Consider the following 23,979-nt stretch of genomic DNA (forward strand, 5'->3'; position numbering starts at 1 on the left):
TTTTTATGAGATTATTTATATCTCTATTTAAAAAGTTAACTTTTAAGTATTTAAAATGAAATTTTTAAATAGGCAGAATTTTTTTTTTAATTTTTTGTATAGAGTTATGAATTTTTTTCATCCTTATCCCATTGGTTAAATATTTTTTCAGTCATGAATATAATTTATATTGAAATATCCAGATTATTTTGTTTTTATTCATTGCTGTTTTTGTTCAAAAAAAAAATTATCACATTAATTTAATGCATTTCTAGCCCTTAATTTGATATCATTATGATAATGATGGTGGAACTAGGGGTGTTAATTTTTTTATTATAATTTGAGTACAAGTTGAACTCAAAATTAACCCGGCACTATTCGATTGAACTCAAACTCGACCCACTTCGAATTTATGTAATTTCTAAATTTTCAGGTTAATTTGAATCTGACTCGATTTTCGGAATGGGTCTAAACTCAAATCAAACGCATTTTTCAAACAGGATGATCATAACTCGAAATTTTTGAATCAAACTTGATTCAAATTTTCGAGTCGAAAGGGGGATTTAAGTTTCATTTGAAATAGTTGTTTTTAATATTTTTTTATAAAAGAAAAATAATTAGTAAAATAATGTGTTTAAAGAAAATTTTTTAAGCTTTATTTAAAAATTCAATTTTGAAAAAAATAATTTTAAATTTGTGATTGAGAAAAAAAAAAATGCCCCTCTTTGCTGTTAGCCAACTTTAAACAGCAAAGTCATACTACAAACCCTTAAATCTATGAAAAACTATTTTAATTGGCATTATAAGTAAACATATATCCTCATTAAACAAGATCAACATTCATCTCTATAATACTCATTTATTTTACTCTTTAATTTTCTTTAACAAAAAAATAATCTCTCTAGCTCTTCTTCGACCCAATCTTGTTACAACAACATCAAAGCCAAGAGCCAAGAAACTCTTACGCAGATCGCTTTGATCTGTTGGTTATGAGCTTTGACTATCAATTAAAAGGTCTTATATTCGAATCTTGCATATCTGATGTGTGCGAGTTTATCTTAACAGACTTAAACATCCAAAAAAAAAAAAAAAATTTTTAGGGCTCCAAAAAAAAAAAAAATCTTTAGGGCTTAAATTAGATTATCAGCTACCATGATTTCATTTCTAGTAAAAAGGTCATCAAAAAGTAACAAGGTTGATGAATGATGATATTCACCAGCTTTTTTGTACTTTCCAACTAAGAAAATGAACAAAAAACCAGTTCTATTTTTCATAAAGGTGCCTAAGAACCCCTAAATAACTACAAAACAAGTATATTTCACTGCATTTCCTCCTCATCTTGGTTTTCTTCCTCCTCATCAACCATCTTGGTCAGCTCATCTTGGATCATTAGTTTGATTGCAGCTTTTCTTGGAGTAAGATCTATTTTGTATTCAGAAGCTGAGTGATGCAATGTTAAAATGTGTTTAAGCAGATTATTACATGAAATCTGAGTAAAGCAAATGTAATTTAGATGCAGAGAATACATACCCAGTAGCTCAAGAATGTCTGTAAATGTGGCCTGCATTGCAAAATAATAGTACTTAACTCAGCTATACAGTAAACAGACATGAATGAATGCTGCTTTAAAACAAAACAATTGACAGAAGCTCGCTGCAATGCCAAGCGCAGGTGTTTAGAAATCAGGGGAGGGGAGCTTAGTCCCCAAAATAAACTTCAATGATGTCAAGAGTTGGGTGCTTATGTTATGCAGAAGTATTTGACATCGATGTCAAGAGGGCGTATGTCGTAGATATTGAGAGGGCGTTAGTCGTTGATGTGGAGAGGGCTTCGGACAAAGATGACTTGTCAAGTTGTGGGTGTAGAAATTGCTAGTGTCGAGCATTTATGTCAAGAGAGTCACACTTTGATGTTGAGATGATTTTGAAATATTGTTGTAACGACGTCAGACGTCGATGTTGAGATGACATTGAGCATTGTTGTGAAATCAAATTTACAACCCGTCAAAGAGAAATGAAAAGAAGAACATTCGATGAATAGGGTATTGAGTACAAACGATTGATTTGATGTTGTGGATAGTAAATAAAAAATTTATATTTTATATTTTAAATAAATAAAAAATTTAAATAAAAGAAATTATATTTAAAAAATTCATAAAAATTTTTAAGGCCATGCATTTCCAATACATATTTAATCGAACATATTTTTGGCGTGTCCGACATGTGTCAAAGGCACGTCGGACGGGTGTCGTATCGGAAACGTGTCGGAATTTGCAGGCCTCTTTGAGGAGAAATATCGGTGCAACATAGCTTGAAACTAAACTCTCAATTTGGTTCTAACAATACTAATACCTAACATCGAAACAAAGTAGCTCTAAATGTTTGCAAGTACTGCAACTGCAACGACTGAAGTTAATTAAGTAGAAACATGACAGCCATTGAGAGCAGCCAAAGCTATAGCAGGCTAGAAAAGTATAAAACTTAAGAATTTGCCTGCATCTATCTGCAGCAACTATACCAACTCCCTAAAAGCATACTAGTAATGAAGCTATATAATACACTTACCGTATTGAAATCAACTTTCTTGAGGATCTCGGATATAGACTTCAGAAGCTCTGCTTTGCTGGGACCAGATTTCTGCACTTTTCTGGACTTTTTCTTACTTTTAGATGCTTTGCCTTGAACAATAGCAAGAAGATTTAAAATTACAAGGTTGCTTAAAAGGTAAAATGATTCAGTATTCACTTGCTAAGTCCACATAGAGCCTAAAAAGAAATGGGAAGAGTAAAATGACATGAGCTCCTAGTCAAAAATTAAATATGTCAAACCAAATAACAAGGGAGCAAGAAATTTTCTTTCAATTTTTTTTTTTGCCCATCATGTCCACAGTTCAAATGCAGGGTAAAACTATCTTTTGCAATTATCATATTATCATCATTTTTTATAGAAGCTAATTCTTAGCAACAACCTATAAGTGCATGTGATAAAGACACATCATCATAAATCATATCATGGTTATGTAACATATACAAGTCCTCTAATCCATATGATACATAACCAAAAACACTTTATGTTGCAATGGTTCGATTGAATAGATGGCATTTCCACTCCACCAGCCCCACCAAACATGTCATTCCATGAACTCCACCTATCCTACTAATCCTTTCAATCCACATCCTTCACCTACCATATAAGGATTAATTATTCTATGCGGATGCCGAATCCCATCCAGAGACCAACCATAATGCGCCATGTCACCCATGTGCTCAATGCCGCGGCTTGGTACCGCTGATGTGGCGCATTCTAGTTGGTCTCTGGATGACGTTCTACGTCCGGTCTCCGCCCAGAATAATTTCTCCCACATAAGCCCCTCCAATCCAACAAACTCTGCCTACCCAAGTAGTCCCTCGAATGCTCTACCCATCCTGCAAGTTCCTTTAGCTTCACTTAGCATCAAAAAACTCAAGATTAAAAAACTCTAATTGATTCAATATCATTGACACCACCATTGATGCACGAATACATTGACTTCATATTGTCATCAATACCGCCTAATCATTGACACCACGCCCACATTGTCGATATACTTCATTTAATGCCTAAATCTGAATGCTCCAAGATCCTCGTACATACATATCTACTACTTATATTGCCAAGCCATGAGATGCACACAAGCCAATTCTGCCACCCTCCTAACTCTTTGGAGAAGAGTTCCATGTTGCCCAAGAAAAATGATGCATAACTATCATAGTTGTTTATTCTTCCCAAATCAGAGTATAAAAAGTAATAGAAATTACAAAGTATTAAACTTTCTTTCATATTACTTGCTACCCTAAAAACATTAAAAAAACACACAAACTTAAGACTAATGAGGTAATGATGTTTGAAGTAGCAAGTACTTCCATAAAAGCTTACATTTTGAGGAAACATTCGCTCCTCAGTCTTCCCCGCACCTCAACCTAAACACCCACCACCAAAAAGTTCTTCAAAACTTCTTTTGTTCAAATCCGTTACCATAAATAATCACTGTCGAAGAATAAACTATCCACAAAAAATATTAATATTAAACTATAACCCCAATTCAACCATCACATCCATATTGTAGAAATAACAGTTATTGGTCAAAAAGTAATCTAATTAGAAAGAGGTAATTTATTGAACTCTCCACTTTTTCATGTACTAAATGTATGAGAAAAGCATACCAGAAGATTTCTCCTTCAAATTTGACTTTGAGTTTGATTTCTTAGGTGATTCAGCATCCTTTTTTGTTCTTGACAAGGCCTTTTCACCACTACTTTTCTCAGCCTTTGAATGTTTGGAGGGTGGTGTCTTCAAAGAGCTTTTTCCATCAGCTTTTGGAGTATTTTTTATAGAGTTGATCCCATTTTTCCTCTTCATAGTATCAGAAGAGGCCTGTATCCTGGGGGACTTCTTAACATCTTTGTTTTCTTTCCCTTTTAAAGATTTCTTTACTTTCTTTCTTTTTCTAACTTTAGCATCAACCTCGCTTTCATCTTCTTCTTCATCACCTGTTTCTTCTAATTCCTTCTCCTCTGCATCGCTCTTAGAATGACTTCGTGCGACATCTTCTTTTTGAGATTGTTCTTCTGAATCTTCATCTTCATCTTCATTTAAATCTTCAACTTCATCATCATCTTCAGTGTAATGTGAACTCTTTACATCTGAATTTGGTGTGCCCTCAGTCTTGTCATGTTTCTACAGCATCCGCATCACAGTTATGAAACTTTCAATCTAATCAAACAGCCTTACAAAGCTAGAGCAATCCATGAATGAAATTTGCAATAAAATAATGATAGAGGCTGATGACATGAAAGTCAACCATAAGTGATTTGCCACTTAGTTTCTTACCTGCCTAGACTTTTTTTCAAAATTGCCTCCTGAACCTTTTGAAGCATCGGCTTCCGGAGCTCTCTCCCTCTTTCGAGATTTTGATGACTGCAAAGAAAGTTTATAATCAACCTTATCCTTATGAATCCACACTCTGCATGTGTTACTATTGAGTTGTTCAATGCAGACTCCGAAACAAAACAAACTGAACCATTACCAAATAACATGCTAGCCTACCAAAGAAAAATACAAGAAAAGGTGGGAAAGAACCTATAAGATTCCTCATAAGTATAAATGCCACATGCCTTGCAAGTTTAAGAGACCAGAGAAAAATATAATAATAATTTATGAGGAAGCAAACCTGCTTTTCACCCATTGCGTGAGGAGCTTCCATGAAATCCAAAAGCTGCACTATAATTTCATCCTGCAATCACAAAAGTGTTCCACAAGAACAGCACTATCTTGTCTCAGCGGAAGCAAATTAAACACAATTATTAACTAGCCAGAGGCAAACCTTTTTAGTATTAGTTTTCGATACAGTCAAATCAAACAAATCACACATTTCCAACAAAGTTTCTTTTACACATTTGTCAAGCTTCTCCTTTGTCTTAGCTCTTTGTTTCTCCTGCAAACAAGTTTCACATGAACAAATAGTATCTCTGTAAATACCATAAGCTGGTAATTTTGGAGGTATGGAGAAGCACAAAAAGAAAAGCCTGCAGGAAATTTCATGCAAATATCAAAACTTCTGATTCTAAAACTGTCAATGCAAGAACACTTGCCTCACTTTCATGCCAAGTAAATCCAGAAAACTGCAAGAGGTTGCTCTTAAAATCGACTGCCTGCAGGCAAGCATTCAGTGACCGTTACAAAGGTTAATTCAGATTTTATGATCATAAGGAAATGGAGAATGGATTTCCACACTTTCAAAACAAGAAATAGCAGTTAAAAATGGTTAACTCATGCTGAAGAATTAGTCAAATAGTCTTCAACCAAATGAGGATATAAGCTCCATTTTATCCCTAAGGAAATTATATAGAGGATGATATAACTTAGAAACTAAAGTCGGTGGTTAGATCTATTGGTATACTTCCAATGATTAAACAATGGGATTTTGATCAGATCTATCTTCAACACCTAAACCATTCCCCACTCAATTGAGTTCATATCTAATTACCAAATCTAAGCCTAAAATACGAGTCTAAACAACCTCCTTAATCAAGGTGCCCTCTTACAAGCGACAAGGTAAATAATATCAGGCTTATGCCCATAGAAAGTCTCAAACCTAGATCTAAATAAACTCTGGCCAAAATATCTGATAAATTCCGGTTAAAATAAACTTATCTATATCAAGAAAAGATTACCCCTGCGTTTTCACTCTTAAACATCAACAAGGCTCTCCAAGGGTAAGTGATTGGCTCTTTTTGAGTGATAAGTATTGTGATAGGAAGAGCTATGTTTATGATAGTAAAGTTCTCAATACGGATCATAATAGAATTATGAGGATCATGACTTTGATATATATTATTTAAGGACCAAAGTTAACAAGATGAAAAACATAATATTCATAGGAATATGACTTTTGATAGTGATGATTATCATAACAATTATTATGATAACATGAATTCATAGTGATAAATTCAGTTGAGAGTATTTTTCAGGAATATAAGAAGCAAGTTTTGCATAAATATCTAAAATAATCGAGAATTTCAGAGGAAAATATGATTTGTATTTATTATGCTGAATTTATCAGAATTGTTTCTATAGAAATGTTAAACTGAAAAGCTTTAGAGTTGAAGGGAAACAGCAAGTATTAATGGCGTGAGGAAAAAAAGAATATTTAATACACAGTTCTAGAAAATAGAAACAAAAAAATGGAAGAAGAGAAAAGTCAATAAGAAGAAACAAACCTCGAAATCAACTTGAAAACAAGGTTCTATCTGATTGAATTTCCCTAAGCAAAGAAAGGGAAAAAGGCACGCAAATAAATCAGAATAAAAACTACCTTTCCTTTCCTTCCAAAGAGAGTCTGATGCAGGAATTTCAATTCTGCAGGCTTCTTTCTAGCCAAGTTATTTGCCACTGACATGACAAGGCAATAAATAAATAACTTCAGAACTGAATGAAATATTATCATAATGTATCTCTCAGAGAAATTTAATCTATATACAACACCTAGCATAATAAAACAATTTAATTCTATATCATGCTTAATCATAAAACTTCTTTTTTTAGACTTACAGAAAATAAGTTGGTTACATGACCCTGCAACCATTAAGATAATGAACTTGCAAGTTTAAGATCGCTTATTAGATAGATCAATTTACCAACCAACATTCAAAAATAAGAGGCCTCTTCGCACAAAAAAAAAAAAAAACTCATTTGCAAAATTTGAAGAAATTTGAACTGTCAATGTTAGTGTTAATAAGTCACAACTTATAGACCAATCTCCTCAAGAAAGTAGTAGGCATATTTTGTTTGAGATAAGAAATGCTTTTATTATTGGCAAATTCTATTCTCAAAAAGTATATAAGACGATCCAAATCTTGGTCTAAAAAACTATTATGTAGATATTTCTTTACTTTAATAATCCTTTACTAATCACTATAATAAATATAATATCATTTACATAGACTACCAAAATAATATAGCCAAATGAAATGTGTTTGAAGAAGATAAAGCAATCTATTATGCTACAATGAAGGCCAAACTCAACAAAAAAATTTATAAAATTTATCAAACTAAGCCCAAGAGCTTTGGTTTAGCCCATATATAGCCATATTGAGTTTACATTCTTGACTTTCTATCTAAATTTACAATTATCTCTATAAAGCTGTGAATGAATATAGTTAAAGGTGACAATAATAGCACAAAAAAGAATATTCCTTTCTCAATATGTAACATATTTAGAGTCCGGTTTGGAGTTTGATTTTTCTTTCCTCAGTATAAATATGCCTTATGTAAATGTTATAACTTGGAATGTGGTTGAGTATTTCCCTTTGTAAGTCTCCTAATTGTTCTTCTATTCATTCTCCAATAAACTTGTAAGTTTCTCCATAAAGTTTCCAACTCGATAAACAATAAGTGGTGAAGTTGAACAATGGCAGTCCCTCATTGCACTAACAAATCAACTGAAGAAACTTCCATGTGCAAGTGTGATATTCATAATTCACAAATAGAATTAACAATTGTTATGAACGCCATCATAACATATTGCTTCATTTGGCATGAATACTTGTTGCTTTGCATTTTTTCATTTCCTAGTGTCTTAATATAGAACAAATAGCTCGAATGACATAGGCTTCATTTAGGACAGCTTTCTTACTGCTTTCTAAAGCAACTTTTTAGTTGAAAATTTTCTTGAACTAAAAATCTTTGTACTAAAAAACTGCTTTAGAAAACAATAAAAAAGTTGTCCCAAACGAATACTTAATCACGGCAAAACAACATTTCCTACAAAACAATTATGCAATTGACACAGCCCGAATGAAAAGATGGTGAAAAAAGAAATCTTGACAACCAAACCTTCTTCTTAAATGCTGAAATAAAAACAGTTAAGCTTGAAAACATATGATGTTGATAGAATGTAATGTAAATCACAGAAAATCATCAACAGGCAGCAGCAAAATCTGGAACCTCAACCCAAATAAATTGAGTTATTTATGTAAAATCTTCCATCCATTGTTCCAGCATATAGTAGAATTATATCTTAAAATAAAACCAAATAAGCAAGACCAAATGATGCCATAAAATCGAACCAGATAGCAAGACCCAAACCAATCAACCACAACTCCAATCATCTATCACACCCAACTAAATTATATGGGATTGATGGACAAGAAATGTGGACAACTAAGAAAATGAAAGCCAAACCCAGATAAAACTGATAAGTGATTAAATAGATGTGATAATTTAAGAATATTTGATATACCGATACTCAATCACAGTGAAGAAAATGATACAACCATGTAACCGGGATGGCTGAGAGCCTACCATTAGGTATTTCTTCCAAAGGAGTTCCTCGGCCCTACAAGAAGAAACATTGAAAAAACAATCAATCACATGTTTATATTTTCAAATGAGAAGAAAAAAAAGAATAGCAAGCACCTTCTCGATGATAACAGTTCTATCCGGCGCTTTCTGGATAACTTCTACCCACCTCTCAACAGTTTTCCTTTCACGCACAGGACGGTCACTAGAAGAGACCACAGGGGAACTCAACACATCCATAGAATTCTTTCTACTTCCTTCAACCTCCATTTCTTCAACATTTTCCTTAGTGCCACCATTTTTCTTAGCTTCACCAGCTTCAGAAGGTCCTTGAGCTCTGCCCCTTTTCCTTTTCAAAGACTCCTCATTTTGATTATAACCCACTGTCTTGTCAGCATTTCCGCCATTGTCTTTTTTCACTTCTTCCCCTTCTCTCACAACAAGCTTCCCCTCATCTCTCACATCAGCAGCTTCTTTCTCTACCACCTCTTCAGCTCCACAGATTTCCATATCCTTGGCCTCTTTTCTAGCCTTCCCTCCATCGCTAGCTTCAACTTGAACTAAAACGCTTTCCTCATCCTTGTCACCACTCCTAGTTTCACCATGTTCAACATCTTTCATCTCTTCCACACCTTCTTCAACGTTATCATTCTCCAGTTCTTCGACAGATTTATCTGATATTGGATTGCTGCCTTCTTCCTCGCTCTTCTTTCCAACAGCTTCATCCTCTCCAATGCCATTCTTGTCATTGCTGCATTCCACGCCTTCCACAGCTTCTACAGACTTCTTATCTCCAGCAAGCTCCACCCTTTCCAACACGCTACTCACTTCCCCGTCCATTCCCTCTAACCCAATTTCCACCTCATTAACATTCTGAACTTCCACTTCCTTCTTCTTTTCCTCATCTTTATTTTTCTCTAAATTCTTCTTTCCCTCCATATCATGAGAATCCACAGCCTCCTTTTCCTTCCCATCCACAGCTTTCCTTGGCTCCTTTTCAATCACAACTTCGGTTTCCTCTATATTTTTACCTTCTTCCCTATTCTCAATTTGTTTTACACTATTCCTCTCCTCCCCGTCCTTCCGTTCTTTCAAATTCACCACTTCCTTGAATTCTTCAGAACTATCATGTTCATTTTCATAATTCTTGACTTCCTCCCTCATATTTCCATTTCCATTCTTTATCTCAGTACAAACTTTTGTAACTGCACCGTCAGGTGGATCAGTGACATTTTTCAATATTCCTTCTTTTGACTCCCATGATTGCTCCTCTTCCTCCATTCCAGAAAATGCAGGAGCAAAACGATCCTTCAAGAAAAAAAAATCCGACGATGAACAATACAAGAAGGCTTCTTTCAAAATCCCTAACAGATAAAAAAAATCAAAGAATAATACGAAAGCAAAACGGCACATTTAACGAACAAAATTCGAGAAAAACAACACAGCATTTAGGATTGGAAGTTCAAAACCAAACGCTAAACAGAAAAAAAAAAAGATAAAAAAAGGGTACTTTACAAGCATCTCAAAAACCCTAAACTCCCGTCCCTGAGCTATAAAAGTATCGATTTGCAGAACGAAAAATCGACCAAAACCGCTCAAAATGAGAAACCATGTACTCACAGATGACGAAGAACCGGCGAGCCCTCCGTCGAATTCTCAGCTCTTCTTCCCACTCTGGCGCTACTTGACTCCCGGAAAAAACAGAGATTTTTTGCTCACTCTTCGCCGGACGGAACCAACTGTACCTTTACCTTTTTGCCCCTCTAGCGGCTTTATTCGCCGTTGCCACGTGTCATTAAATCACACATAATAATAATAATAATAAAATTAGAAGATGTTTGAAAAATGATAAAGTAAATATAGAAGTATATATTTTTTATTTGATTTGATATAAAATAAATATAGTATAATATCTAATAATAGTATCGAGCGACAACAATGTTAGTAGTGATTGACGAGTGGCAGCAGTGGTGATTGGCGGTAAACAATAGTGGGTGGTGATGATGGCGGGTGATGGTCTGCAACAATGGTAGCCGACAGGCGACTGACAATGTGTGGTGGCAGATTGGTAGCGGTGATAGTAGGCAACAAAGGTGTTCGGTGGCGGGTGGTGGATAGCCCCGACCCTTAATCTTATTTTTTCAATAAGTTGAGCATTAAGCATAAATTAAATTATAAAATATTAGCATAAATTCCAATATGGAATATGGGCTAACTTTATCCATCCATCTTCTTAATTTTTCGCCTAAATTTTTTTTGTATTTTTTATTTTATTTTATTTTCGTGTTGAATCTTTGTGCAAGGACGTAAAACTCTCTTACTCTACCTTCATAAATTTTCTAACTTGCAATATAAATATATAATTTAGTTAGTACAAAACTTTCAAGCATATTCCTCAAAAAAAATAAAATAATCGACATATTTCTCTAATTCGTGCATCATCGATCATAGTTAGTCAAATTTTCCTATATATTATTTAGGAAGATGTATGTATATTTTAAAATTAAATTTATTTTAATGTATGCATGAAATTAGTTTAATTATTGTATGTATGTTTTAAATTAAAATTCTTTGGATATTTAAACATAAATGTTTATTTATTTGTATGTTTGTTTAAAAGTAAAAAAAAATTATAGAAAAATATATTTGACAAACATAATTTTTTAAGCAAATATTAAATTTAATTATTATTATTAAATGATCTTTAAACATAAAAGCAAAATAGCTCTACTGAATTCACTATTCATTTTTTTTTTTTTTTTAATTCACTATTCATATTCTGAAATCACTGTGGCAGTGATTTGATCTGTGCAGTTCAATGCAAGTGTCTCTTAATCAATATATAAATATTTTTTTAATTTCCACCAATTTTCTTAATTAATATAAATATTTAATTTATTTATCTGAAATCCATTTTGCTAATATAATTTTGATTGAAATTATTTTGCTGAAATCTATAATTGTTGAGGTTATTTTGCTAAAATCTGTTTTGGTGGAGTCAATTGGCCAAAACATTTCTGTTGAAATTATTTTGCTGAAGTATGTTTTGCGAAAACTACTTAGCTGAAATCATTTAGTTGGAATACTCTTTGAAATTATTTTTTTAAATTTTGTCAAAAATTGTTTAAAAAATTGTTTATTTTATTATTTATTTTTAATTTGCATAAAATCAGATTTGAACAAACATTATTTTGTGCCTAATTATTGTTACGTCCTGGAGTATTCGCATCGGTAGAGAAATATAAAATTTAACGTCTTAATTTTATACGAAAATCTGACACACAATCAGATAAGAGAGAGGGTGTAACATTTATGAGACAACAAGATTTTTATGTGGAAAATCCTTGAAAGGGGGAAAAACCATGGGGCCTAGCCCAATATGAATGAATCCACTAGTATTTACAGTTGATTACAAATGAGGCCTTTCCTTGGGGGAAGGCCTTAGCTTGATGTACATCTTATAAAGTATATTACATGGTGGGAATACAATGAGTCACTATTGATGTGTTTGTTTGGTCGGACGAGCTGTAGTCAGTGGGCGACGTAAGTTAGAAGAATCGTAGTCGGCGGGCTACGGAGGTCGTAAGCACTGTAGTCGGTGGGCGACGTAAGTCGGAAGGACCATAGTCGGTGGGCGACGGAGGTCGGAATGACTGCAGTCAGTGGGAGACGTAAGTCGGAGGGGTCAGTGGGCGACGAAGGTCAGAAGGACTATAGTCGGTGAGCGACGTAAGTTGGAAGGACAGGAGGTTAAAAGGACTGCGTCAGATAGAAGTCCAGTAATTGATAGAAATATTCTAGCATTAGATAGATGTCCAGCGAAAGTCCAACAACGGGCAGAAGTCCAGTGTCGAGTATAAATTTGGCGATGAGTAGAGGTCCGACGTCGTGTAAAAGTTTGAAGTAAGTCGACAGCCGGGGAGAACTCCAGTGTTAGATGGTATTGAGGCAAAACTCCGGCGTCACTTGGAGATTATGAAGAGTTCCGGCGTCACTTGGAAGTCGGGCGGAATTATGGCATCGCTTGGAAGTTGAGCGGAATTCTGACGTCACTTGGAAGTCAGGCCGAATTCCGGCGTCACTTCAAAGTCGGGCGGAACTCCGGCGATGGTCGAGGAGGAGTTTCTTCACTCCTTCCCTATTTCTCTTCTCTCGTCCTTCTTCTCTTCTTCTTTTTTCTTGGGTCCCCTCTCAAGAGAAATGATTGGTTAATTATAGTTGTTGCGTCATGGAATATTCGCGGCGGTAAAGAAGTATATAGTTTAACGTCTTAACATTGTACGAAGATTCAGCACGTACACATATAATAGATAGGGTGCAGCGCTCATAAGAGACACAGAGTTTTTACGTGGAAACCCCTAGAAAAGGAGAAAAATCATGGGGCCTAGCCATGTTTAAAATAATACACTAGTATTTGCAGTTGATTACAAATGAGGCCTTTCCTTGGGAGAAGGCCTTGACTTGATGTTATAAATATACATCATATATAATGCTCGATATAGACATATTTGTTTAGTTGTCATGACCTTACTCGATATGGCAGAGATCGGAAAGACCGTAGTATGTGATGGAAGTTGGAAGCATCGTAGTCGGCATGAGATAGGGGTCAGAAAAATTGTTATCTGACGAGGGAGGTCATAAGGACCGTAGTCGGTAGGAGACAAGGGTCAGAAAGACCATAGTTGGCGAGGGAGGTTGGAAGGACCATAATCGGTAGGAGACTAGGGTCAGAAAGATCATAGTAAAAGGGCGGTACTCCGATAGAACTCTGGGCATCAGGTGGTGGTCTGACAAAAGTCTGAGCCTCAGGTCTTGGTTCGGCATCACTTTGGTGTCAGGTTGTGATCCGTCAGTGGAACTTCAGCGTCAGGGGGCACTCCGGCTTCGGGTGGTACTTTGGCATCTTTAGCTGGTCTGGTGGTGGTTCGACATAACCAAGAGGTGGTGCGGCAGAACTCTTGTGACAGAACTCTGGCGGTTGAGCAGCAGAACTCCGACGGTGGTGCCTCAGAACTCTGACGGTGGTGCAGCAGAATTCTGGCGGTGGTGCGGCAGAACTTCGGCTATGGACGAGGAGGAGCTAGGCGGCTGGAGCCTTCTTCCTTCTCTTTCTTATTCTCTCTTGGCTCTTCTCCCTTGTTTTCAAGAGGAAATGAGATTCTATTTACATAATTCTTAAGTGGCATGGCTCGTAAATAAGTGGAAGATCAAGGGTAAATTGGGAGTGGTTTAGATGGACGGCCGATCTTGATTCCTACAATCATGCACCATTCAATGGATATTTGACTATTTTAATGATATCAGAACTTGGTGATCTTGGGCCCGTTGGATTTGTCTCGTCGAGCCGTTCGATATGACTATAAGCATGTCATGATTGAAGATTGTTTGGTAACCCAAATTGTGGTTTAATCCTTCCAAAAGTGTTTCGAGTATTTGATTTGGGCTCGAATTGGGTCGATTTTGGTGTCATTGGGTTCGTGTTTCCGAGAGACTCAGTTCAACTATAAGTTTGCTAAAATCAGAATTCAGATGGTCTCCGATTTAATTTTGGAAGCTTTCAACTCAATTTTGCATCGAGATTCGTGGCTGATCAAGATAATTTTTTTGATGATATATCAATAGTTTTTTGAGGATGGCATGACCCGTAAATAGGAGGAGGACCAAGGGAAAATGTTGAGTGGTTTGGATGGGTGTCCGATATTGAATCCCTTGACTGTGGACCGTTTGTCAGAGTATAAGCATGTCATGTTTAGAAACCGTTTGGTAATCCAAATTGTGGTTTGAATCTTCAAACATCGCTTCGGGTCTTCGATTCAAACTCATTTGGGCTCGAATTGAGTTGAATTTGGTGTCGTTGGGTTTGTATTTTCGAAACGCTCAATTCGACTATAAGTTTGCTGAAATCGGAGTTCAGATGATCCCATATTTAATTTTGGAAATTTCCGGCTTGATTTGCCTCGAGATTTGTGCCCGATCAAGATAACTTTTTTGATGATATATCAATTATACTCATATTATTGTAAGTGTAATAGCTTATAATCATTCCGTATCATTTTTTAAAATGGTATGTATATAAATCCCTCTATCAATTTCTTCATGAGAAGAAAAAAAAAAAAGCTAAAAGAACTAAAGAATTCCATAATAAATTTTTATGATCATCAACAATCACCGCCACCATTACTAAATTCATGTCATTTGACCATTACCGCTTGATTATTAACATTTGTATAATAATATCATGAAGTTTTAAATATTTGCTTGCAGATAATTAATTTTTATAATCCCTATAACGAAAATCAAGTAATTACGATCAGCTGTGTATAATCACATCCTCTTTAATTATTATGTAGAATTCTTATATCTTTTATTATATAATTAATCATTACAACTGAGCTAGTCCTTATTGTTTTCTCATTCTTGAGTTTTTCATGTAATTTTTTTTCTCGTTTTTTACGACTTTACTAGTGCGTACTGAATCTTTATACAAAATCAACATATACTCTACCGTCATAAATTTTCTATTATGTACACGAGAGAATTGGACTTACATTTGACAAGAATACTAAAAATTAGACAAAAAAAAAAAAAGATAATACAAGATAATACAAAAAATATCAACAAATAGGACTTATATCTTCAATTATGAGGCATTATTAATATTATTATTTTAAAAAAATAATTATAAGACATTGTCTAATATAAGATTTTCTAATATTAAGCATTCTACCAAAAAAAATTACTATTTATCATTTAGGTTTTATTTGAGATGCTTTCTTACTGTTTTCTAAAACAATTTTTTAATACGAAAATTTAGTTAAAAAAACTTTGATATTAAAAAATTATTTTAAAAAGCAATAAAAAACAGTCATAAATGAGTGAAATTTTTACGTGCGATTACCGGATGCAGTCCGAGATCAATCAAGACGCCCCACGTCATCAATTTACTGTATCACTGTATATTGGGTGACATGACACGTTCTGATTGACTTTCGGACGATTTGATGATCGCACGTAATAATTTCTCTACAAATGAAGTCTTAATCCATCGTTAAATAAATTTATATATGCTATTAAGAGCTCTATGAGCTCCAAATTACATAGCAGAAGACCAAACCGACTCAGAATAATGGAGAAAGCAGGTAAACCCGGTTCAATCGAACCCAAAAAAGATAAGAAGAAACTAGAAGCACTACCGGAATTCCCAAATTGCCCTTCATTTATTTCAAATTTACAGCTTATCAGTACGGCAACCACTCAGATCGCACCAGGTGGCTACAGAGCTTTCGGGATCGGCCTCTCTTCCACTGCTGCTGCGCCCGCGAGCTGCTCGTAATGAGTTCCGGCGACGAAGTCGATGATGTCATCGCCAGCGCGGCAGGCGGCGACGTCCGTATGCGGTGGCGGTGAGATCCTGAGGAGGACGGCGACGGCGGCTAGCAAGAAGGTGGTGGAGAGAAGGAGGGGCCAGAAGAAGCCGACGAGAGAAGAGAAAGTGGGGCCGAGGTAAATGAAGCACGTGATTATGATGGCAGCGACGGCGACGACGGCGAAGTGGAGTTTGAAGGGGAGGAGCTGCTCTTGGATCGCCATTGATGTGCCCGGAAGAAGGGGTTTTGGGGCTTAGGAGCGTCGGCGGAATGAAGAGGGATTTGGTTTAATGATTTTTTGGGAGGTTTTAAAAGAAGAGCACGTGCATATTTAGAGCAAATTATTACGTCCGGTGTCCGAATTCGTCCGGACACCAATTATGACGCGCCACATCACCCAAATACATCAGGGCCGGTGTATTTGGGTGACGGAGTATTTGGATGACGTGGCACGTCTGGATTGTATGTCCGAATGTCCAATGACCAGACCTAATAATTCACCCATATTTAGAGGCTGTTTGGCAGCATCTAGGATTTGATTTAAGTAGGATTTCATAAATCCGCTAAATCCAGATTTTATAAATCTTGAGGGAATTAAATCTTGAAAACTATTTAGTAATATTCATGATAAATCCTATTAAATCCCATGTGATTGTTTGACTATAAAACATATTTAATAATTGGATTCTTCCTCTCCCACCAACGGATTTCGTAAAACAGGCAAAAAACATGATTTCAGAAATTTGGAATTTAGCACGAAAAGGAGGAATTTTCCGCCTACGGCGGCTTTCATTTGATGTGAAATTTGGTTTTGCATTTTAGGGCGTTTGCATGGATTCGCCTCAAATCCGACCTAAATATTGCTACTAAATAGCCCCTTAATTTTTGAACATTGCAGCTCACTTTGATATGTTGGTTGTGATTTTTGGCTATATTATGTGTGTGAATTTATCTTACTTGACCTAAATATTCTAAAAAAATTGAATATTACTTAATTTTTTTATAAATATAGCTTAAAAAAATGATTCATAACCCTTAAAAATTTAAGAATTCTAGTAATATTTTTAAAAGAATCTTTTTTTAAAAATCTATTATTTATTTATTTTTAAGATTTTTGTGTAGTTAAGACAAACTCACATACATATGCAAATTTTGAATTCAAAACTTCTCAATTGATAGTTAAAACTCAACTAGCAGATCAAATTGAGCTGTGGATGTATAACTCTGTGACATTATAATAAAAGGCAAAACTCATTTGATTATTCATAAGTAAAAAATGATAATTTTAATTTTGTTGTTATTTAAAAATGAAGCATTAATTTTGAGTTGATTTGAAAATATAAATTAATATTTATTTTTAATTACATAAAAAATAATTAAATTTATAATTTTTAATAGTATAAAAAATTTATTAAGATGAGTATAAAGGTTTATAAATAACTAGGCTTGTAAAGGGCGCATTTGATTCTTTTTGAGTAAAAAGATAACTTTAAATTAATTTATTATATAAAAATGATGCACTAATTTTTAGGCAATTTGAAAATATTTTATTTACTTATTTCTAATTTAATCTAATTACATAATAAATCTAGATAAAAATTTATAATAAAAATTTGTTTAATTTGAAAATAACCAATTGATATATTCCCAAATTGTCCTCATTCAATGCCTTAATTTTGCTTATCACCATGATGGCATGGAGGTAATTTCGGATTTGAAAGAAGATTTTTTTTTTTGGGACATTTAGGTCATTTATGGCAAACTCACACACACAACGCAAACACAAAGACTCGAACTTAAGACCTTTTAGTTGGAAGCATAAGCTCTCAACCAACAGGCCAAGTTGAGCTGTGTAAGATTTTATGGGAAGGAAAAAAAGACCTGTGGAGCTTGTCGGCCATCACATCCTTGAGAATTTTGGTACTACGTCACGTGCGATATTCGGGATCAGACGGTGCGTTGCGGTGCGATCACCACCGTCCAATTGGGTGTTAAACGGCTAGATTGCAACTTTCGGTGGGCGGTGGGCCCTGAAATTTGGACGGCAGAGAAATAGTAGGCTTTATTAGGGACATAGGAAAACTATATAAAAATAGAGCCGTTGCATAATTTAAATTTATGATTTATTATTTTTTTTGGGGGAAAGATTTAATATTCATATACCGAGTTGCATAATTTTTCTGCTTTAAATTTGAAGCTGTTTTTAAAAAGTAAAGTATGTGAAAATTAAATAATGAGAAGGGGCGTAATTAAGGATTTCAATTCGGGTCGAACCTAAAATTGACCCTGCACTATTCCGGTTAACCCAACCCGACCGATTTTTAAAAATAGGTCAGGTTCCGGACCCGAACCCAGCCCGATTCGAGTCCAGGTCAACCTGACCCGACACGAATGACCCAAAGTTGACCTAAAATTACTAATTTTCAGATCAAAATCAGATCAATCTTCAAATTTCGAGTCAAAATCGGGTAAAAAGCAGGTCAATCTCGGATTTCTGAGTCAAATAGAAGTTTTCGTGTCAATTTCAAGTCATTTTCGAGTTGTTGGATCAACCCGAACCCGACCCGATTATTAAAACAGGTTGATTTGTTGAACCCGACCAGTTTCAGGTCCGAGTTGACCCGAACCCGGATTTTTTCGGGTAGTGTCAAAAATTGACACCCATAGGCGTAATTGTAGAGTAATTTTAAATTATTATTATTATTTTTGAACATTTAGGCTATTTAAGACAAGATGAGCTGTGTTTTTAATTATTTGGCTTAGGCTTTATTTTTTAAGAAAACATCAAAAGTTTCAACATTTTTTTTATAGAAATAAAAAATTTTGCCAAAATGTTTGGCATTTTCTACTTTTGTGACGATCCAAACGGGGATTTGAGCTACGGTAGATCACTTAAATGAATTATAATTCACTTAAGTCATTATAATTATAATTTACTTAGGGGTTGTTTGATTGAAATACTTTAAGGTGAAAAATAAATTAAATGTATTTATTTTAACTTTTTGAATGTTTGATTTGAAACCGATAAAGTGAAATGAAATTCTAATATATTTAGAATTCCTGCTTTTAGTTCATTTTCCGGGTAGAGTAAACCAATTAGAAAGAAAATAATTCCCAAAAGAGGCGTGCATTGCTTTACTTGAAAGCTACTTTAGAAAGCACTAAGAAAGCTGTCCCAAACAAAGCCTAAGATTTTATTTGAGACAGCATTCTTACTGCTTCTTAAGCTAACTTTCTACTAAAAAGCTGATTTAAGAAGCAGTAATAAAGCCATTCCAAACAAAGACTAAATAATATTGCTTTGATTTATATGCCAATTTAATGATACAACAACAACATCAAACCTTTATCCCACTACGTGGGATCGGCTACATGAATCTTTTTCCTCCATTATGTCCTATTAAAAGTCAAATTCTCGTTTAAATCTAATAAAGAAAGGTCATTTCTAATATTTTCTAACCAAAACTTTTTAGGTCTGCCTCTATCTTTCTTAACATAAGTCAAATCTAATACCTCTACTCTCCTAACCAGGTCATCGGAAGGCTGCCGTTTTATGTGACAAACCATCTAAGGCGACTATCTCTAATCTTATCTTCTACTAGAGATACTCTAACCTTTTCACGTATATGCTCATTTCGTATCCTATCTCTAAGGGTAAATCCACTCATCCACCTGAGCATCCTCATCTCTGCCACACTTAACTTAGTATTATACTTCTCTTTTAATGGCCAAAATTCAGCACCATAAAGCATTGCAAGCGTCACCACCATCTTATAGAATTTTCCCTTGAGTTTGAAGGGTATTTTTCTATCACACAACAAGCCCGATGCATTCCTCCACTTCAACCATCCAACTTAAATTCTGCTGATAAAACAAATTTTTAATAAATCATTCCCTCAAAAGCATATTCCTAAAAAGGAGGTGGCAAGACATCTCCTATGAAATTCACTCTGACATAAGAGAACAAAATATAATCAGAGGTAAAACTACGCAGCTTGGGATTTGATTCAAATAAGAAAGAACAAAAAAAAAAATTGATTCAAAAAAAAAAAAAAAAAAAAAAAAAAAAAACATTAAATTTGATGATTTGATGAAGTCATCAAACCAATAAACACAAATTAGAGAATAAGAGCAAAAAAAAGGATAAACATACCAACTAAAAAGCCCAAGCTTATCGTTGAGACCAAAGGTAACTTCTCCACAATTTTAAGCTTCGTTTGAAACGGCTTTCTTCCTGCCTCTTAAAACAGCTTTTTAGTACACAAAAAAGCTACTTTAAGAAGCAATAAAAAAATTGTCCCAAATGAAGCTTGATACAACTCACTACTTCAGACGAGGAGCTGAGAAGTTAGTCATATCGATGCTTCTGTTTATCTGATTGAACAAGAAACCAAGTATCAGAATTACTGATCCAAATCATACCCCTTTGATTTCTGAGGGAACTCCAATCCAATTCAGAAGCACAATTTGTCCAGGATGAGAGCGCTGGATATCCGCCAAGCTAGAGATTCTGGCTCACACTGCAGTTCCAAAGGAAAGAATTAAATGCATAGAAGACTTGTGAGTAGCAAAAGGTGGATTCAAGTTTGGAACGGTTTTTTATTGCTTCTTAAAACAGTTTTTTAGTATAAAAAATAATTTTTTTATACTAGAAAGTTGCTTTAAGAAGCAGTAAGAAAACCGTCCCAAACAAAGCCTAAGTAGAGCTATACATAAAGCAGAGGAAGGTGCTGGTATATTTTCAAAACCGGGTGCCTGGAATTGGCATCAGCTAGCTCCGAACCTCCAGGTCACAACTCAAAGCCAAAGCCTGCAGTTCCTTCGGCAAAGATTCATCTTAGATTGAATTTTGCTTGCAGGCTTTACAAGAGTATCAGCTTGAAGGAGTGTAATAGAACTTCACTGCTATTCTGCAATAGAAAATTACTAATTTCAGCAATATAATATAAAAAAATTTATATTTGAAATGGGATAATCAAAATGATATATTTACAGATAACAAAAATAGTTTGGCTGGTAGAGGATCGACAAAACTAATATGTCGTCTATCATACATTATACAGACAAGACACAAGATATTGAATGGCAAACCTAATGAAGGTGTTGAGATTCTTGGAGGAGTTCTTGAATGAGAGAGAGGGAGGGAAGAATAGGAGAGTGCAAATCAGAGCAAAAAAAACATTTATTCACTTGGCTTGGGTAAGCAAATATTACAGCCACATAAATATGAACAAAAAGCAAGAAAAAAACTATTTAACCCTCAGAACAAAAGCATAACAAACTACTATGTAATAATAAATACCAAAAAATAGTCTGTTGCTGGTAGCTCTGCTCCTGAGTGACGGTCCACCAAATACGCATGTGGGACCTGCTGAAAAAGACAATGGGTGAATTTGATAAATTAAACTTAACAAGTAACTCCTATCTATCAGATCATAAAAGACAAATGAATGAGATATACAGTATGAACAACCAAAAGGGTAAAAGTAGCAACCTAAAGTCACTGAAATAAAGGAGCACTGACACACCATGTTTTATACAATATAAATCTAAATGTGCTAAGGCTATTAATGCATTCATCAAACTACTATCAATGTAAATTGTTATAATTCTCACTAGTGCAACCACATCATGTATCATCATACCTCAAAATGATGTATCAATCATTTATTATTTCCAATTCAAGTTCACCTATGATGCACAAACACGAATCCAACGACACAAATACAATACGACACATACACGGGACATCAATTATTGAAAATATTGGACACGGGCACGAGTTAGACATATGGTATAATAATTTTTATATTTTAAAAATAGTGTATAAAAATTGAATAAGAATAATATTTAAAATATTTAGAAATAACAAGTCATTTAACTATAAATTGTGTTTAAAATGATTTGGTATTGTGGATAGGAAATAAAAAATAATAATTTTTATATTTTAAATAAATAAAATTTTAAATACATTAAATTATATTTAAAAAATTCATAAAGTATCCAAGACACGCGTGTTCAATTTGTATTTAATATTTTTTTAATTGGACATATTTTCGACATGTCCGACACGTGTCGGAGGAGTGTCGAACGTGTGTCATGTAGTATAAATGTCGGACACTACACGCCTTTTTATGAAGAAGTGTCGGTGCATCATAGATGTATACTCATATTTTCTTGCATTTTTACATATATATTATTTGTCAGTTTATCATATACCTATACCGAAAAGGTAAGCACCAACCTAAGAAAATTAAGTTATTTTCTATAGAGTCATCACTCTAGGGGCCTGTCGACCTCGGTTAGCCAAAATCAATAGAGTTCCACCAACATACTTAATCATACAGTGCAAGTACTAATACAAATAATCAATAGTTGTTTATACTAAACATAAAAATCACAGTTTATACATCCAATATAATTTACAACAAAAGTATCATGTACTTCTTTAAATAAAGCTAATGTGTATAGATTAAACTTTTCTATAGCAAGAATCATTTAAATGCTAAAAGCTCATGTATCAATAAATCAAGATAGTATTATTCTATTACATGATGATTTCAATGTGAGCCATAAATAAGATCCTTGATATACACAATACTCATAAATATTGGAAATAAAACTAACAACCTAATTAATTATAAGAAAACCTAATACAAATATCATGGATTACACCCCTAACAAAGAGGGTACATTTACACAGTGGCGGAGCCAGAAGGGTACATTTACACAACGGCGGAGCCAAAAAATGTATTCGATAGTTATATTAGCTGTCTCATTTAGAAGGTTAGAATACATTAAAATAGTTATGTTTGTCGTCTCATTACCGAATCCAGGATGAGAATGCAAATAACATGGCCCTTAGAGCTTATAAGACATAAACATCTACCACGGGCGGTCTGCGTTTGGGATCAAGAGAGGAATGAAAAAAAATGAAAGTCGTGCTCGAGGTCGTAAGTCGTGAGAGAGAAGCAAAGGGGAAAACAAACTATTAATGCTTTTTATGTGTCCAAAAAAAGATGTTGGTGGCTTCTTTGGATTAATAAATAATTTTAAAAGGAAGAATCACAAAAATTAGAGCATATTTCCTCATTGGCGAACTTGTTGCTATGTTAAGCCACCAAAACAATCATCTTTAAACCCCTTTAGGCTTTCAGTTTTAGCTTTAGCTACTAAAACAATAATTTTTCATGTTGACCAAAATCTCTTTTCATCATTCCGTCCATAATTGAAAGTCATTCCTCCCTCTCTCTTTCAATATTTTAGCACATTAGTCTTTCTGTCTCTATAGCTGAAGCATTGCATGGTCCGAGTAGGTGGATTGAAGACTTGTAATGGAAAAAGCCTGTAATAAATAAAATGAAAGTTGACAAGGGGTGCTTAAGTTCTATATGCGGACTTATGTCATTGGTCTAAGTAATTTTTTTAGGGAGGGCACGTGCCCCCCTCCCTCCGCCCATGCATTTACACCAAAAATAAATAACATATACTTATAGTGGTCTCCATAAACTCCAACCTCGAAAACAGTCACTCGACTCCACCAAGCGACAATCCTACAAATAACAAAACCAAAACTAATATTAAGCATGTTCATCGAGGCATAATGAAGAATATCCCAATCAATATTAACCACGCACTACTCCAACTAAACATCAAAACAATGACAATAATAAAAAAATGATAATAATAAATCCTTACTCTAGTTTGATCGATGGGGAAAGATGGAGGAGAAAGACTCAAACTTTATTAAAGAGAGAGGGAAAAATAAGAAGGAAATCCTTCTCTAACAATAACGA

General features: G+C 34.5%; 3 protein-coding genes across 4 annotated transcripts in view; all 3 read right to left on the reverse strand.

Annotated features, from left to right (window-relative positions):
- Nucleotides 1-1,109: 1,109 nt before the first annotated feature.
- LOC110116601 (glutamic acid-rich protein) lies at nt 1,110-10,575 on the reverse strand. Its single transcript, XM_028691928.1, has 13 exons — nt 10,437-10,575; nt 8,934-10,124; nt 8,820-8,853; nt 6,832-6,908; nt 5,609-5,668; nt 5,341-5,451; nt 5,188-5,250; nt 4,848-4,934; nt 4,652-4,694; nt 4,181-4,603; nt 2,544-2,656; nt 1,510-1,540; nt 1,110-1,419 (listed from the first exon to the last, which is right to left on the reverse strand). The coding sequence occupies exons 2-13, from the start codon at nt 10,095-10,097 to the stop codon at nt 1,298-1,300; spliced, it is 2,328 nt and encodes a 775-aa protein (XP_028547761.1). The 5' UTR covers nt 10,098-10,124; nt 10,437-10,575; the 3' UTR covers nt 1,110-1,297.
- A 5,286-nt stretch (nt 10,576-15,861) lies between these two features.
- LOC110116609 lies at nt 15,862-16,497 on the reverse strand. The gene has a single exon (XM_020850270.2). The coding sequence runs from the start codon at nt 16,404-16,406 to the stop codon at nt 16,089-16,091; it is 318 nt and encodes a 105-aa protein (XP_020705929.1). The 5' UTR covers nt 16,407-16,497; the 3' UTR covers nt 15,862-16,088.
- A 3,812-nt stretch (nt 16,498-20,309) lies between these two features.
- The window catches only part of LOC110116604, a 46,491-nt gene continuing 42,821 nt past the window's right edge, over nt 20,310-23,979 (reverse strand). The window contains exons 16-18 of one of the 2 annotated variants that reach the window (XM_020850260.2): nt 21,486-21,551; nt 20,896-21,093; nt 20,310-20,703 (exon numbers count right to left, since the gene is read on the reverse strand). The gene's annotated coding sequence lies outside the window, so the exon portion shown is untranslated. Of the gene's footprint in view, nt 20,704-20,895; nt 21,094-21,485; nt 21,555-23,979 lie in introns of both variants that reach the window. The other variant, XM_020850259.2, reaches the window with a different exon arrangement.

The sequence above is a fragment of the Dendrobium catenatum genome, unplaced genomic scaffold (genome assembly GCF_001605985.2).
Source record: "Dendrobium catenatum unplaced genomic scaffold, ASM160598v2 original_scaffold_86555, whole genome shotgun sequence".
NCBI lineage: Eukaryota > Viridiplantae > Streptophyta > Magnoliopsida > Asparagales > Orchidaceae > Dendrobium > Dendrobium catenatum.

What these genes read in the sequence shown, in the direction of transcription:
- LOC110116601 (XM_028691928.1), bottom strand. Translation starts at nt 10,097, where the DNA reads ATGGAGGAAGAGGAGCAATCATGGGAGTCAAAAGAAGGAATATTGAAA. An exon ending in TTTGGAAGAAATACCTAATG is followed by an intron (nt 6,909 to 8,819) that starts GTAGGCTCTCAG and finishes TTGTCATGTCAG; the next exon opens with TGGCAAATAACTTGGCTAGA. An exon ending in CGAAAACTAATACTAAAAAG is followed by an intron (nt 5,251 to 5,340) that starts GTTTGCCTCTGG and finishes TTGTGATTGCAG; the next exon opens with GATGAAATTATAGTGCAGCT.
- LOC110116609 (XM_020850270.2), bottom strand. Translation starts at nt 16,406, where the DNA reads ATGGCGATCCAAGAGCAGCTCCTCCCCTTCAAACTCCACTTCGCCGTC.